This window comes from Ictidomys tridecemlineatus, chromosome 5 (genome assembly GCF_052094955.1).
Source record: "Ictidomys tridecemlineatus isolate mIctTri1 chromosome 5, mIctTri1.hap1, whole genome shotgun sequence".
Classification (NCBI taxonomy): Eukaryota; Metazoa; Chordata; class Mammalia; order Rodentia; family Sciuridae; genus Ictidomys; species Ictidomys tridecemlineatus.
The window spans coordinates 27521781-27539256 of NC_135481.1; the positions used below are offsets into that span (position 1 = coordinate 27521781).

Here is a 17476-nt window from a genome sequence, read left to right on the forward strand (position 1 = left end):
AAGTTTTCCAGGCAGGATCTTATTTTAGAAATCAAAGTAATGGCTTTCAGATAAAGGTATTTTTAGCAAAATTAAAAACTGCTGGTACAAAAAATTATTCATATTATTGCCTAATTGTATATTTATGTTTCTTTATGGGAAAATACGTTTTTCATGTCATAAGCTATGTATGGTCATATAACATATGACCATAGAATGTGACATTTTGAAGGATAGAAAATAAATACTTTTTTTCCATGTTGATGGGCTTTTTTCTTTATACTCTAATACAGACCACTATCCCACTATCAGTTTTTTGCATTTCTACTTGTTCCCCAGAATATTTCAATAAAGAAGAGTAAGCTATTCAGAATCATGTTCAGAACTAATAAAAATGTTAATGACTTGGGGACCATGGTTTTCTTGGCATAGAAGAAGAGCTTATTAATTTGGCTAGAATTGGCTCTAATTTAATAGAAAAAAGAATTGATTAATATTATCTGCTTCCTTTACAAAGTATTCAAGTTCTGAGTTAAGATGAAGAAGCTCAAATCAACCATTAAACTTAGCCTATTAAACTTGTAGTCATTCATAGCATTGAACACATCAAAGTCCAGAAGCTCATTTGGCATGCTGTGTGTTTTCTTAGGGCTCAATTATAGAGTCATTTTAACTCAATTTGTAATTCCAACTAATATCAAAAGTGGTCGAAAGGTTAGAGATATTTTTCCCATCAAATACGTTTTAAAGAAACACTAAATGAAAGACTTAGTAGATTCTGACATCATATGTTTTATTCCATGAAGTATTGACAGGCTAGGTAGTTAATGAAAATGACAACATTATATTTTAATAAAGAAAAAGTCAATATATGCAATCAGAAAAACAGGAGTAACTTACCACATCTCGTACAATAGGCAAAGTTTTTTTCCTTCGAAGATCTGGCATACTGTCAATACCATAAAGGCCTCTCCCAGCCCTGAAAGGGGTTACAAAAGAAATAATTTTTTATGAGTAAAATGACTTCCTATGAGAAAAAAAATCCACTGTTATTTGTATAAAGGCAAAAAAAAAAAAAAGATAAAGTGGATACCATGGTTTTCAACTGATTTCTAAAATAACGTTGATTCAAGACTCTAGGGCTTTGACCAGTGTCTGAGAGAAACTCTAACTACCATAGGAGCTGCACTTGCTTGCTTAGGGAGCTCAGTGTGTTGGAATTTTAAGATGTACATAGTTTGGTTAGACACACTGTTGTTTTTTTTCTTCAGTATCACAGAGGCAAATCAAAATTGTCAGGTATATGGAAGTCTATACCTCCAGAACAAAGTAGAATCAAAGCATTCTTTACAACTTTGGTCTGTCTGCAATGGTAAAGAATTACTTTTATTATAAAAATACCATTTTTCTGTGTGCTGCATCTTCACAGATTCAATTCCAAAATGGCAGCTCAAGAAGCCATGGGCAAATTTAAAATGTTAGTGACTAAATTAGAAGGTCCACTTACCTGAATTTATTGCATGGATAAATGCATGGGATTAAGATAATTTACTGTATCAGAATGTTCACTGAAGTATTTTTTTGTTACAGCAACGAAAGCTGATATTCATCAATAATACATTGATTAAATAAATCTATGGAAGAACGCAATAATTAAAGTGAATGAGGTAAACGTTTATTTGTGTATATGAAAAATAATCCTAAAATTGAAAACAATAAGTTTGCATTTTAATCATTTTAGGAAGATCTCATATGTGTGTATGGTTATATAAATGCAAAATATGTAAAGGATGTTGTCAAAATTGTACTTACCTCTGTGAAATTATTTAGGGTGAGAAAAAATAGAAGACTCTTGCTATGTTATACATGTGGAATAATATGTCATTTTGCAAATAAAATGATTTTAAAAGATGAATCTTTATGTTTCTTGAGAAGAGAATCTGATGCAATGTTTGTTTTTTACTGCATCAATCTAGCCATCTTGTACAATCAAGAAGTTGTTAAAATAATTGATAGTTTCTCTTTATTCCACTTGACACAAAAACCTCTTGCAGATCTCTTGCTAAGTACCTGCTTATTTGTGTCTTGAGATGGCAACTTGGCAGTTCTGCATTTGTAATGGGATATAACTATCAATAATAGCTTATCAGTAGTTTAGACTCCATTTTTCCATAGATGGTCTCTATGTTGTTGCTGCTTATCTTAATAAAGGGCAATATTTTGTCTTACTGGATTTTTTCTTAGTAGCTATAGCCTTAACTCCATTACTTTTTCTGGTCTCAAATACTAGCTTGGTAATTTTGGAGAAATCACTAACTTCATCATACAACTCATATAAAATAATAATGTAATAAAAACAATCATAATGAAGAAAATGGTAATGCATGAGTAGCAACAGTGTCATAACTTATATGCAATAACTAACACAAAATATTCAAACTATTGTAGATGTGTAAGGAGGATGTCAATGATGAACAAGTTATTCCTACATTGGTGCACTTCAATGGAAAGCAGGCTTTGGATCACAGGATAAAGGAGAGGAGCAAATGTGGAGCAGAGATTATGAACTATCAAAGAAGAGAGAGAAAGAAGAAAAGAAGGGAAGAGAATATGTGTACTGAGGAGAGATGACATTTTAGAAACACTCCATTATTGTATACTAAAGAAGTTAATGCTTAAACTAGGCCAGTGCCTATAGTCCTAGGCAGGAAAATTGCCTGAGGCTAGGAGTTAGAGGCTGGCCTGGGAAACCTAGACCTTGTCTCAAAAACGAAAGAGAAAATAAACTTAATATTTTTTTCTATCATTTCCTACAATAATGCCAATATACCAAGTGCTGTTAAAAATCACAGTGTGTCAAAGCTTGAGAATTTGGGTTACAAAAAAGAATCTTTTCTTTTATTCCCCGTTTTAAAAAATTTCTTTTGATAATAGCTTTGTTTTTTCATATTTTCTGTGTTATCATTATTTCATGTTTAGTTGACAAATAATAATTGTGTCTATTTATGAGGTGGAATGTGATGTTTTAATCTATGTATGCATTGTGGAAAGATTCAATCAAGCTAAATGACACATCCTTAACCTCGTCAACTAATCATCTTTTTGTGGTGAGAACATTAAATGCTCTTTTGAATTTTAAGAAACTGTCAGATTGAGAAAGGGTAAAAGAGCAATGACCTATCTTTTTTCAACACCCATCTTCAGAAAGCATACCCACTACCCATTAGTGTAAATTCTTCCTTCCCTCCTGTCATCTTTCCATATTTGCACCTTCCACACCAATTCAGGCTTGTCCCTCTCACATCTGAAACATTAAGCATGTGGGAAGACAGCTATGCGAATCTGTTTAAGGAACGATTCTTCCAATATTATTTGCTTTAATCTTAGTCTGTGATTCCAAGTAATTTCTCTTTCTCCCATCTGTGAATAGTACTAATAATGACATAAGTATACATTAAGAAATATCCTTTCACTACACTGCATATCAATTATAATTTGCTGTCAAGTGTTTTGAAATGTTTTGACTCTTTAAGAATGTAACTTTTGTAGCTATGTAAAGAAATACAATCAATTGAGATTATGATTGAGAAAGTGATTTTAAGAACTGTAAAGTATTATATAAACAGATTGTTTCCTTCCTATTGATATTTTTTTCTTTTATTTATTGTTTCCTGCTTTTCATGGAACTTAATTCAAATTCTCAAAGTATACCCTGAATATTAAGCCAGTCCTACATATACAATTGAACACGTGTGTTTTCATGGGGCCTGACATATCACTCCTTTGCTTGCCTCATCAGAGTGCTGATATTCAAGGACCACGGCTAAATTTGAGCTGAATGTGATAAGGATCCCAAGATGGAAGACATGCATCCAAAATTCAGCTCTGCCTCTTTTGACCTTACCATTTAATTTCATTTAAATTTTGTAACTTGGAAAGTTGAGACACAATAAAAATGTTCTCTTAAGCGTCACAGGCTCAAAGATGCTCTTTTTAAAAACATTAGGTTGTGTTTCATCTTACTTTAGTGATATGAATACTATAGTGGTATGAATACTATAAAAAGTTGAAATAAGCAAACATTTTCTTGAGAATAAGCATCAAGTAATAATAAAGCTTTTCTTGCAAACCTAGACCTTAAGAAAAGTCTTCCCTATTGACCTCACCTCAGGAGTAGAGAAGCACTGATAAGTATAGTGAAGCTCTCCAAAAATGCAAAAATATTTTTTGTAATATTTATTAAGATACCTTTTAATCAGGAGAGATATGGGAAAGATTAAGTAAAAATTGATGAAGACCAGAAACATCAGTTTATAAATCAATCATTGACTTTGTAAGCAAGAGGTCAGATTCATGCACAAGAGTTAAATCCAGAAGAATCTATGTAGGATTAATGATGAGGGGATCAGAGGTAGTCATAAAAACCAGCCATCATAGAAAAGTAACTCTGAAGGTAAGGTCTGTTTCTGGGAAGAATTTGTTTTATTTCAGCCCTTTTTTTGTATAGATTATATACTGTATGCTGTAGACAACAAACTAGCTGAAGATAGCTAATATTTATGTGGTATTACCATGTACCAGAGATAATGCTAACAATCATAGTTAACATTGACCCAATACTTATTGTTTTAAGCACTCTATTAGTATTACCTAATTTTATTCTATAAAATTCCAATGAAATGTAGGGACAATTATTCCCTTCATTTTATAAATGAGGAGATGGAGACACAGAATCCTTCAGAATCATCTATAAGGCACTACCTAGAAATGGCAGTGGCAGGATTTGAACCTGTATTCTATAGCTCACCATGCTTCACTGCTTAAGTGATTGGATTATCCCATATCTATATTAGTGGTATGAATTGGGGATGACAATCCTATTTTACATTTAATGAAAGTCAAGTGAAACAACATATCTAGGCCTGGATCAAACAGCCAGAATATGGCAGAGCCTGATTTCCACTTAGGATTATATTGCCTTAAACCTAATGTTCTTAAAAGCAAATAAATCTAAAAGGGGTCTTTCAGATTACAGGCATTATAGGTGGGGTAAAAAGGTGAGGAGATCTATGGAAGTATTTGGAAAGTCAATAATCACATAAAATTGAAAAAAATGGATATTATTTTATAGATAAATCAAGATAAATTATAATTCAATATTTACTCTAATCAATAGCTTTTAGAAATTAATATTTTAATGAATCAAAATTTTACATTTATGGAGTACAATGATATTTTGATTCATACACAATAAGGAATGATTAAATCAAGCTAATAAATATGTCTATCACTTCATTTACTTATTATTTCTGTGGTGAGACCTTTAAAATTTACTCTTATCTAATTTTAGTTTTTCCAGTTTTTTTTAAAAAAATTTCTTTATTCTTTCACAATATTAAGAATAACTTATAGAATTCAATAAAATATAATGCTCCTTGACTCAGATTGTTAGTCATCTTGTTACAAATAAACATAATGCAAATTCCTTAAATATATTATCTATTTTTTTAAAAATGTGACACTTCCATAACAAAAGGGTTATTTTACTGATTAAAGCACATATTAATTATTTTAATCAAATTTGATCTGATAACATATTGAATGTTTATAGATTGTAAAAGAAGGCACCAGGAGAGTATCACATAAAAACTGATAGGTATAAAAAAAAGGTAGGTATGTAGAAAAATCCATATCACTAATCATCAGGAATTAGTGAGATGCACAATGAGATATCATTTCAGACCTGGTAGAATGGCTATTTTGAAAAGGAAAAAGATAATTGTTGGAGAGAATATGGAGAAAAAGGAGCGCTTGCATGCAGATATGAATATAAAATAGTGTAGTCATTATGAAAAATATGGAGTTTCCTCAGAAAGTTAAAAATACAACTGTGATATGATCCAGCAGTCCACTACTGGGTGTATATCCAAAGGAAGTGAAATCAATATATCAAAGAGACGCCTGCCCTCAACACTTCAACATATTGGCATAGGCACTGGCTTCCTTAACAAGAATACAAAAGTGCAAGGAAAAAAAAAACCCCAAGAATCAATAAGTGGGATAGCATCAAGTTAATAAGCTTCTGCACGGCAAAGGAAACAAGACTGTGAAGAGAGAGCTTACAGAATGGAAAAGATCTTTGCCATATGCCCCCTCAAACCAAGGATTAATATCTAGAAATGTAAAGGACTCAAAAACACACCAAAGCAAACAAACAAATAATCCAATTTATAAATGGGCAAAAGAACTAAACAGACTCTTCTCAAAAGAAGAAATACAAATGGCCAACAAATACATGAAAAAATGTTTAACATTTTTTATTATTAATTAAGTAAATTAAAATCAAAGTTACTTGAGATTTTATCTCACTCTAGTCAGAATGCCAATTATCAAGAGTACAAATAACAATAAGTGTGGTGAAAATGTGGGGGCAAAGGTACTCTCACGTGTTATTGTTGAGACTGAAGATTAGTGCAACCACTCTGGAGATGCCCCCAAAACCTAGAAATGACCCAGCTATCCCATTTCCCAGTATTTATCCCAAAGAACTAAAGTCACCATACTATAGTGATACAGCCACATCACTGTTTATTGCAGCACAATTCACAATAGCCAAATTGTGGAACCATAATTATGATTTATAAATTATGCCCATTAACATGAATGGATTAAGAAATGTGGTATAAACACAATGGAGTTTTACTTAGCCATAAAAAATAATGAAATTATGGCACTTGCTGGTAAATGTATGGAAATGGAGAACAACATGCTGAGTGAAGTAACTCAAACTCAGAAATTCAAATGTTTTCTCTCATATGCAGAAACTGGACCAAAATAAGCAGGGGAAAGAGGGAGGGATAATTGTATGAAAATAGAAAAGAAATCAGTGGAACAGTGGAAGAAAATTGGGGGGAAGGGAGGAGGAACAGGAAATGGGAGAATTGGTGAAATGAAATTAATGAAACTATCCTATGGTCATGTATGAACATACCACAGTGAATTTCACGTTTATGTATAACTATAAATCACTGCTTTAAAAAAAAGCTATAAATAAATAGAAGAGTAAAAAAAAAAAACCAAGAAGAGGGAGAAGGGGAGGGAAAGGGAAATACTTGGTAGTGATGAGTGAATTATATCCATACATATACAATTATGTCAAAACAAACCCCAATATTATGTACAGCTATAATGTACTAATACAAATCATGTTTAAATCTTCAAAGGCAGTGCCTATTAGGAATGTTTCAAGTCAGAAAAGTTATGGGAAAAGATGTATTGTTCTCCGAATAAACTGAAATAAGTTCTCAACTACAGAAAGAGAGAAAGACAGAGAGAGAGAGAAAGACTGTCTGTTTCTGCTATGTGTATTATGGTATTATTCACAACACCAAAATATGGTATCAAACTAAGTATTCACACATAGATGAATGGACAAAGAACATGTATTTAGTCACAGATCAATACTATCCAGCCTTTTAAAAGAAGATAACCCTGCCATTTGTGACACTATGGGTGAACTGAACTGGAAGGGAATTATGTTAAATAAATTAAGCAAGACAGAGACAGACAAATAGCGCACGCTCTCACTCAGGTACAGAATCTTATAAAAGTTAATCTCACAGAACTAGAAGGTAAAAATTGTGGTTATCAGAACCTAGGTCAGTGGCAGGGATGGGGAGAGTGGAGAGATGTCGCTCAAAGGATATAACATTTCAGTTAGGAAGAACACATTTAAGAGATCTATTGTACAATACAAGATACGAATATTACATCGTTTTCTTAAAAAAATATTAAGTGGGCATTGTGTTCTCACCACACAAACAATAACTACGTGAGGTAAGGCGTATGCTGATCATCAGATTTTTGTCATCCACAATGTATGTGCACTCGAAAACATGATGCTGCACACTATAAATATGTACAATCTTCTGTCAACTTAAGAAACAATAATAATGAACCAAAGATGAGATGATTTTTAAAAGGAAAAAACCAAGCAGGGTTTTCAAAGGTAAATCTTTCTGAGTATGAAACAAAGGTATTTTATTTTTGGAAATAGATGGTTGATGGTGAAATAACTAATATTCATAGACAGCTAAATTCCATTGGAAATCAGAAAATTGGTAGATTCAGTTTATGTCAAAATTGTTGTTAAACTAGTTGAAGAATATAGTTCTGAAAAAGCAAATATATAGTGCTTCTGTTATTTCTGTTACAGGCCAATACTCAGATAGGGCTGTGCAATTAATCTTTTTAGCATTATGGAACATTAGGGCATTGTAAAAGATTAATAATGAATCATTCTAAATCCCTTTCCCTTCATACAGCTATATTCTATTTCAGACTTTTGAAAACAACCCTTTTTATACAGCTATTCTATTCTATTAAAGACAAACCATTGTATGTATTTAGTTATTTAGTGCTAAACACATGATAACCCTTTTGGCTTAATGTTATATATTTTACCAAAATTAGGCAAGATTTTCCTGATGATTTTTATATACTTTATTTAATTATTCACCTGCCAAATATTAGCTATCCAAGATGTTTTCTTCCCACCCACCCCACTTTTTCTATTATTATCAAAACTGAATGAATATTTGTGTCTGTATAATTGATGCTTCACCCACACAACATAGGATTAATCACTAATTCCTAAAGTTTTTTATTCCATTTTCATCAAAGCTAAGACACCATCTGTTGTACAATACAGCATTTGTTTATATACTATTATGAAAAAATCCAATTAAATTATAGCACCAGACTTTCTTAGCAACTTGAATTCAAATTTAGAGCACTTTTAAAGTCACCTAATCTATGAAACAGATTTTTATCTTTTATTAATCATTTTTCTTACTTATGTAAAGCAAAGTATAAACAAAATAAATTTTTATATCTTCAATTTCTCATTCAGAATCCAATCTTTTGGAATAACTCTTCAAATCAGGTTTTTTAATGTGTGGGACATTTTTTAACTTATTGTCTTCTAAGTCATCAAAATCATCCTTCATTGGACATTATATAAAATCATGCCCCTGTCCTCCTTGCTTCAAGCAGCAGATAGCTAAGCTGATGGTTATGATGCTGGAAGTTTCAATCTTACTAAGAGCACCTCCCATTATTCTTTTTTAAATTTTTTTTTTAAACTGAAACATTAGGATGCTGGAGTTGCCTGGGTGACCATGCCACCAGTAAATAGATTTTCCCAAGACATTTTTAACTGAGTTTGCAGATGTGCAGGCAATGAATCTCTGAAAACTATTGCTTGGTTGTTGGTAATTTTAAGATACCATCAGTTACTAAGGTGCATCTCATTTTGTTATAATATATAAGAATGTATGTTGCAGAATTGTTAAAATATAGTATTTGAGCATCTGTCCCCTCCTGAACCTTATTAGTGCCCTGTCCCAGGTATTATGTAATCTCTGAGCTTTGTCAGCCAACCTCCTTCTTTTTGCCAGACCTTTTTTTGGATTGTCATCAAAAAGAATTTTTCTATAACATAAATATAAATGTTTATTTTTCATATTTAATATGTGTTATTTCTTGCATGATATAGAGCAAATCCCTGTACATGCCAGTGAGGTATGGTTGCCTCTATAATTTCATATCCTCCAATTTCTACTCCCTGTTCCAGCTATCCTGAACTCCTTGCAGATTCTCTGAGGAATCATACTGTTCTATCTGGCTATTTTTTACTCCAGTGTTCCATCTATTGATACTAGCATAGGCCAATGTCGACTTAACTCTCAAACAAAACCTGACTATAACACGCATTGATCCATGTTGTAGACGTCAGTGCCTTCTCCCCATCACAACTAAGTATCCTTTGTAACCTGAAAACACACATTCTCAGTGGGAAGGAACGGGATGAGGGGAAGGAGAAATCATGGCTCCTGGCTCTCCAAAGTGCTCTCAGCTCCGCGTGGGTTGAATTGTGAACATCTGTTATTGACAGGAGGATGTCCTACATTTTATTAAACTGAGGGACCAAATGCCTAAGAACAATTGTCCTAAGTCTTCTGTAATAGCCTCTGTAATACTGCACTCTATTCGTTTAGAAAAAAAGTCCCCACTAGAATAGATAATTCAAAAAGTTAAGAAATATGTTTTGCTCATTTCTACTTCCCTAGAACCAACTCTGGCATGTAGAGGGATGAATGAAAATTGATAGGGCAAATGAATAGGCCTTGACCCCAGAGAGAATTCACATTAAGTAAACCACCGTCTTTGTTCCACAAGTAGGATTTTTGTCTCTGAAATAATATCTGGAAAGAGCAGGAAGGAAGCTTGAAGATCAGGAATGAATTCAGGGGCCTCACGCTAAAGAGGGATTGTTAGCAAGGGCTTAGTCACAGGGAAAAAGATAAGAGCCTAGGATGGACTAGGCCAGTAAATTATTTTTAAGCCTCATTGAATCTCAGTTATCTCCTATGGAAAATGGAAACAATACCTGCTTTACAGCATTGTTGAGTACATTGAGATAATACATGTAAGTAGTACTATAATATTGGTAGTAATTATTTTATTACAGGATTATGTAGACAAGAATAATACTGAACTTGATTGAATTGCTCTTCAGCCCTAGGATTAGTCATGTCCCTCCAAATTAAGAATCAAATTGGCAATGGAGTCTCTGGAAGACATGAAATTGTAGGCAGCTACTTGCATAGAAAAGAAAGAAAAGAGAGGTGCCAAAAGCCAAGGTTATGACAGTGCCCTACATTGTATTCTGAGCTATTAACTTCCTCTTTGACTCAGCTTTGATCCAGACTTCTTTCTCTGCTGGTCTTTGGCTAGCACCTTCGCCTAAAGATGCTGCATCCATGGTTCAGCTTATTGCTTACAAAATCATTGTCTATCATCTAGTCAGTCATTTAATTTTCATCAAGTGAGAGTTTCAAGGATGACCCAAATAAGTTCATTTTTCTGTTAATTTTAATCTCTGAAAAACACTTCTTTTATCCATCAAATATTTTTCTGAGATTGGTATCAAAGTAGAAATAAAGGGGCTGGGATTGTGGCTCAGTGGTAGAGCACCCGCCTAGCACGGACAGGACCCGGGTTCGATCCTCAGCACCACATAAAAAAATAAAGGCATTGTGTTGTGTCCCTCTATACCTAAAAAATAAATATTAAAAAAAAATAGAAATAAACTTCAAAGAACAAAGTTTCTTTGTGGCCTTAACCATTCCAGATTCCCTTTTTTCTCCCCAGTAGCTCCCAGATTCTCTTGACTGTGGCCATAACACAGCATTTTTTTTTTCATTGTAAATCACACACAGTACTCTAAAGTAATCTTGATCAGAGACCAATGTAACATCTCTCAATAAACCAGCATAGTCATAGTTCCTCTTTCCATAGAGTAATCACTAGTTCCTTTGTTGAACACAAGGTGAATTAATTGGCTTGAATTTAGAGGCCATGGTTATATGGAAAATATATAATAAGATTATCCTCAGTTGAACAGCATTGTTCATGCCTGAGGAACAAGAGAAAATTGAAATTTAAATAGAGTACAGCATCTCCATATCTTTTATTCTCACGCATTCTGGGGATGGCTCATCATTCAAAAATGTTTTCTTTCCTCTCACTCTGTCTTGTTTTCCCTCTTTTGCCCTTTCTCTAATTCATATAGCAGATTTGTACATGAAGTGATTCCATTGCAGTAGGCAAGGAGTACATCTATTTGGCTGAGTGCCAGGAATACAGCAAACATCAATAATTAGTTTTTTAAATGTTTTAAAATATTTCCACAAACCCACCAGCACTTTCAAGACACTGCATCAATTTTAGAACCAATTATTTTCCCTGCATGCTTTAAAATGTCTCCTTTTGATTTCACTGTTTTGTATTTCACTGCCATTTGAACAAAGAGTTCTAAAATACTAAATAACAGTTAATCTGTGTCATAAAATGAAGCAACCTAGGGAATTATATATTCCAAATTTTTGTATTAGTGATGTGGAAACTGAGCAACAGTGGATCTTAAAAGTTTATGTAAGATACCTGGATTGTTGTCAACAAGTTAGAAACACTCAGGGCTCCAGACAACTACAGCAGTTCTAACCTTTTCTTTGTCCCTAATATCCAAGAGGAATTGAGCATTATCTATGTTACTTCATGATCTCAATATCTCAATCTCTCACTTGTGTCATCTTCTATTTTTGGATCATCACATATATTAGTTGTGAATTTTTATGGAGCTATGCCCAGAATTATCTTCATTGACTTTCTACCAACCAATTCCTTCATTTCTACTTAATCATTTTTGGTTCATCTTAAACAAAACTTCTGCACCCATCTTCCCATAGGTTTTTAGCCATGAGACTAACATGATGAGAGCAATGTTTTCAGAAGCCCTGTCTGGCGGCACTGTTCATGATGGATTGGAGGGCGAATAAAGGAGACAGAGAGATGGTCTCAAAGACTGTTGAAGTAATCCTGGATTCCTTAATGGGTTTCTAATGAGGGTCTTGGCTGGGATGGCTTCACCACTTTCTTATTCAACCTCTTCATTCCACTTTTTGAACCCTAGTAAAATTCCCAATTCAAGCTGCTGTAATATTTTAAAGAGTCAATGGCCTTGTTGTCAAAGAGAGGCTTTGTATTCTACTAAATTACTTTCTCCTTTCTTGGGCATTTGACCTCTTAAAGCTCCATAATGCTCTTAACACTCTAAGCAGGCAGGATGACTGGCTTGCTTGCTTGCTTTTCTTTTCTTTTCTTTCTTCTTTTTCCCAACTGCTTGTTTCTTTGAAACATGGCTTCAGAAGTACTGACTACCTTATTATTCAACTTTATTTTAAAAAAGCTAAATGCCATTGTAAACTTTTAAATAGAGAAGGGGGATGTGAAGGATACACTATTCTGGTGGAAGAGGAGATTGCAAATTATATTTCCAGTGATCAAAAATATTTTTCATAGTGAAAAAAATAACCAAATGACCCCAGGTTTTTCTTATGAGTTAAGGAAGTAGAAACAAATGCAGTTTTTAACACTGTCCTGAAGTTTTTCTCAATATTATGCTTGGGGACAATGTTAGATGTCAGGGATTGACTTTTAACAACATAATTACAATATGTACCTGCAAGAGTCTTTTCCTTAACAAATTATTTATCAAATAGACAATATAGCCTTTTTAGGCTTGCAATGCCCAAAATCTTTTTTATTCTTCCCATATAGGTACCCATGCATATATAGCCATTATCATAAGCTACAGAAAAAAGAATAAAAATGCAGTCCCCAAGCTTTCTCATAATTAAGAACCAATTATTACTTGAAAAAAATTCTCTTTAATCAAAATTCACACTGTGTAGGATCTTGATTTAGGATGCTAGTTAAAAACCTTCTGAAGTAAATATAAAATTGTATGTATGAATGTTTCTTGGGTCAGAGCTAATTTTCTTAGTGATCTCTAGAAAATTTCACCATTCATTTACATGTAGTTTGTAAAGCATAATCACTCATAATTAACAAAAGACCAACTTCTTAATAGGCTCTACTTAAATGTCAATAAGTAGAGCCAAATATCCAATAGCAAAGAAACTATATTTCTCAAAGCTAAAACCTTAGTGTCCTTGTAGTTATGCTGTTATTTAGAAGTTGGCTACATATCCAAACTCCTGAAGTTTTTTAACAATGCCCCGCCTACCAGTAAGGAAAATTACCAGCACCTAATGGCAGAGACTAATGCCATTAGGCAGTTCACAGATTTTCACAACCCAAGTCCCTTTGATTATCAGACAGTTTCTTGCACCCATTCTTTCATTCACTTTTTTTTTTTTTTTTTAGTTTCCCAGTTCCATGCTGACAGGAACACAAAACATGAACCATGCTTTAATACAGACTCAAGTCACATCTGACCAGTGGTTTTAGCACCACTAGATAGGATCAAAAAAGGCCTTTCAGGCACTGCTCACCTCAAAACATAAAGAGTGAAGAAGAGTAAAGATAACTCATGATCCATATCCTTCTGTAAGTGCTGCATTTGCCACTAAGACAACCAAGTCATGTCTTGGTTGTATGCTAGCCCATGATTGCTCCTTAGTAAAAGGGAAATTATAGGGATTCTTAAAATTAAAATCTGATTTTACAAAAGCAACACACATACCAGATACTGCCATAATCAATTGCCATATGATGGATGGATGTTATAGGGATTCTAAATGTTTCAAACATTCAAGAATAGAGTATTATAATGTTGCAGTGTCAATTGTATTACTGATTCCCATTCTGTAATTTTGCCCCCTCAGTAGTTCAACCTGTGCCTTTGCTTCCCTGGATATGTGATCTCAACTCCTATGACTGATAGCCTTCTGGCACCTTTTAAAGAGAACATTCACCTCTCAACGTGTCAAGCATGGCTACCTGTTAGGCTTGGAAAGTTACAAAATAATTACCTGCTACAAAATAATATGACTGTAGAACACGAAGGTACTCAAGGGAGTGATTACCCAGAATTGTGCAAATGAGCTTACAAAGTTAACAAGACTCAACTGCATGCTCTTAAATAACTTTATTTAAGTGCCAAGGACCAATTCAACCATGCTATCACAAACTCAATTTATTCCTTTTATAACATCCAGGTAGCTAAAGTTATTTTCTCATATATGATTTCCCCAGATTATGGGCTTTGCAAAAACAGAAAACATAGACAATATGCTTTTTATCTCTACTATTTAGCATAGTACTTTACACATATTACCTATTAAGTAAATAATAAAATTAATGAATAGAATCCCTTTCTTTCATTGAAGACTCTTTACTAAAACACACACACATATGGAAATCTTGAGTAATTAGAAATTAAAGACTGTCCCAATTTTTTGCCTCATGATTCAGAATGAAGATTATTGTTCTAATAGGTATGATTCTCTACAAACTGGAAAATAAACAAATCCATTATTTCTAAAACGCAAATGTTGTTTCGACTGTTCTTAGTATAGGAGCACTTTGCTTTCTTGAGGTAATCAGGAGTTAAACAGAATGAGTACCGATTGCTCCTAGTGGATGTGCCTTGCATTCCAGGTCTGGCTACTGGAACTGAAATGATGCTTTATTAAACATGCACACACAACCATAAAGTAATTATAGCTATTAACAAACAAACAAACAAACCCATCTCTGTTGAGTTTAATGTGTAATCAACTCTCCTGGCAGACTGTCAAACTAGTATTCTAAGAAACATTTGTTAAAGATGGTATTTAAAACAAACCTAGATCTAATTAGGGTGGAGGATCAAAGAAGAGAACCAAACTATATAGATTTGGAGGATTTAGCTGTTCTAACTTATGAAGCAGAAAGATAGAAGACCTCATTTACTCTGCTCAGCTCCTGTAAGGGGCACCTTATCATGTACATCATGTATGTTTACTTGAAAACCGGACATGTTTCTGAACATGATCAGTAATACAAAATGAGGCAAATATATATGTGTACACACACACACACACACACACACACACACACACATATATATATATATATATATATATATACATAAATGTTTCCCTTAGGTGCACACCTGTATGATTTGTCTACAACATCTATCACATGGGTCTTCTTTTATCTATCTATCTATTCATTCATTCATTCATTCATTCATTCATTTATTTTTCTTACATACATGAAAATAGTGGAGTTTTTTTTTCCCCACATGAGTCTTCTTGAGCAGATCCTACATAAAATAAATGGTTCCTAAGAGCAAATGAGCCAATAAGAAGTAATCTCCTGCTTCTGATCATAATAGTGTTGTAGGGGATGAAAACTAAGGCTTCAGCCAATGCAAGTCCTGCTCAGAGGCTAGATAGCTGTGATGCAAATTCACTCCCATTGATCATTTTATAGAAAAAGCAACTGCAATGAGATCTGCCAAATATGATCTATTCCGAGAAGCACCAATAGCATTGCACCCACTATTTTTTCAAGCTGAGGAAGAACACTGGGGAAAAGTGTGAGACATTGAGGTGAATGATCTGTCAGTGTTATCACTTCTATTTTGTACAAGACAGATATTTTTGAACAAAATAGTGCATTGGTCCCCTGTAGTAGAGCTGGCCCCATGACTCTTGAGAGCAGATTGCACGCATATTTCCTCATTTCCACATTCAGAGATGCTACATTGATAGCTTGCAATTGACCATGGTTGGATAATTTAGACCAGGAAACTAGGCCTTTTATTTTTAGGGTCCCCTATTCCTTTATTTTTAACTAGACAGCCAGTTATGAAATATTTACCAGCACAGTACTAACCACAACTCTTGCTAATCCCAATAAAAACTCCTGTAATTTATAATTTCCCTAAAAGAACTAAGTCCTTTGTTCCCCTTCATCTCTACCTTTGATTGACATGAGCCCTTAGCATCTTTCTAATCATCTTTGTACAAATGATTTAATTCTTAAAAATAGGCATCTTTCTCAGAAACTCAATTGAAAGTCATAATATATATATATATATATATATATATATAAATATATCCATAAATAGTTATATAATTTACTGTGATGACTTCAATTCACTGCTCTTTTGGGTTGATTCTCTGGTCAAATTAATTCACTTCAATATTAACCAAATTACTACTATATATCTAGAGTAAGTGTTGTATTAAAAGACAATTATTCCTAAAGGTCTTTTGTGTTTCTGTACATCTTGATCGTGGAATCACTGCCTGACTTATGTAGTGCCTACTCTAGATTTATTTGTTAATCAGTATAAAAAATGTAATGTCTATGAGTCAAAGTCTGGTTTCATTTGCTTTTAAGAATGTAGTATATCAGGCTTAGAAACTGATGCAAATACATCATCTACATGTCAACCTAGTTCACCTCCTTGCCACACTGTGGGACTTAGGGGACAAGAAAAATTGATGCAAACATGAAGTTCATGCTGCCTGCTGTGGCATGAGTAATCAAATCCTTGTCTCAGACCCAAGAGCGTACTATCTTCTGCCAGCTATGCAATTTAATAGGCCAACTTCTCAGTCTGCAAGTGGGTGAAGTATCAATGTCATTCGCATTCATTGACAGGAAGAGCCCCAAACAAGTTATTTCTTGACCTTCAGGACATGTGAACTTAAAATATTTTATGATACATGTAATTATAAAGCATTGAATTGTATAAAACTGAAATATATAAAGCTCTACACCATTGCCTTTCAGTATAAACATAAATATCTTATGCCCCAGAATTCTTATTCATGATCATATTTCTTTGATGAAACTGTTAATCATCTAATTAGTATAAAACCAACGAATTTAAGAACCAAGATGGAAATAATCAAATAAAATCACTAGTTAGAAAAATTATCACATTTTTCCTAGTCTAAACAACATAGAGTTTCACAAGTTTTTCTTGGCCTAATATATTAAGTTACAATAAGCATTTCTTCCATTAACTGAATACCAAGTATGTCAGGCACTGTACAAGGCTCTTTATATTCTTGTAATTCTTATACTGACCTTTCAAGTAGGAATTATTATTTTTAGTTTATAGAAGAGG

The 17476-nt window shown here is 33.4% G+C and overlaps 1 protein-coding gene across 1 annotated transcript in view; it reads right to left on the minus strand.

Annotated features, from left to right (window-relative positions):
• Positions 1 to 17476, minus strand: part of Unc13c (unc-13 homolog C) — a 576758-nt gene that overhangs the window by 361393 nt on the left and 197889 nt on the right. Inside the window, exon 5 of the mRNA XM_078049590.1 lies at positions 880 to 958. Within this exon, the coding sequence (XP_077905716.1) occupies positions 880 to 958 (79 nt within the window). The remainder of the gene's footprint in view (positions 1 to 879; positions 959 to 17476) is intronic.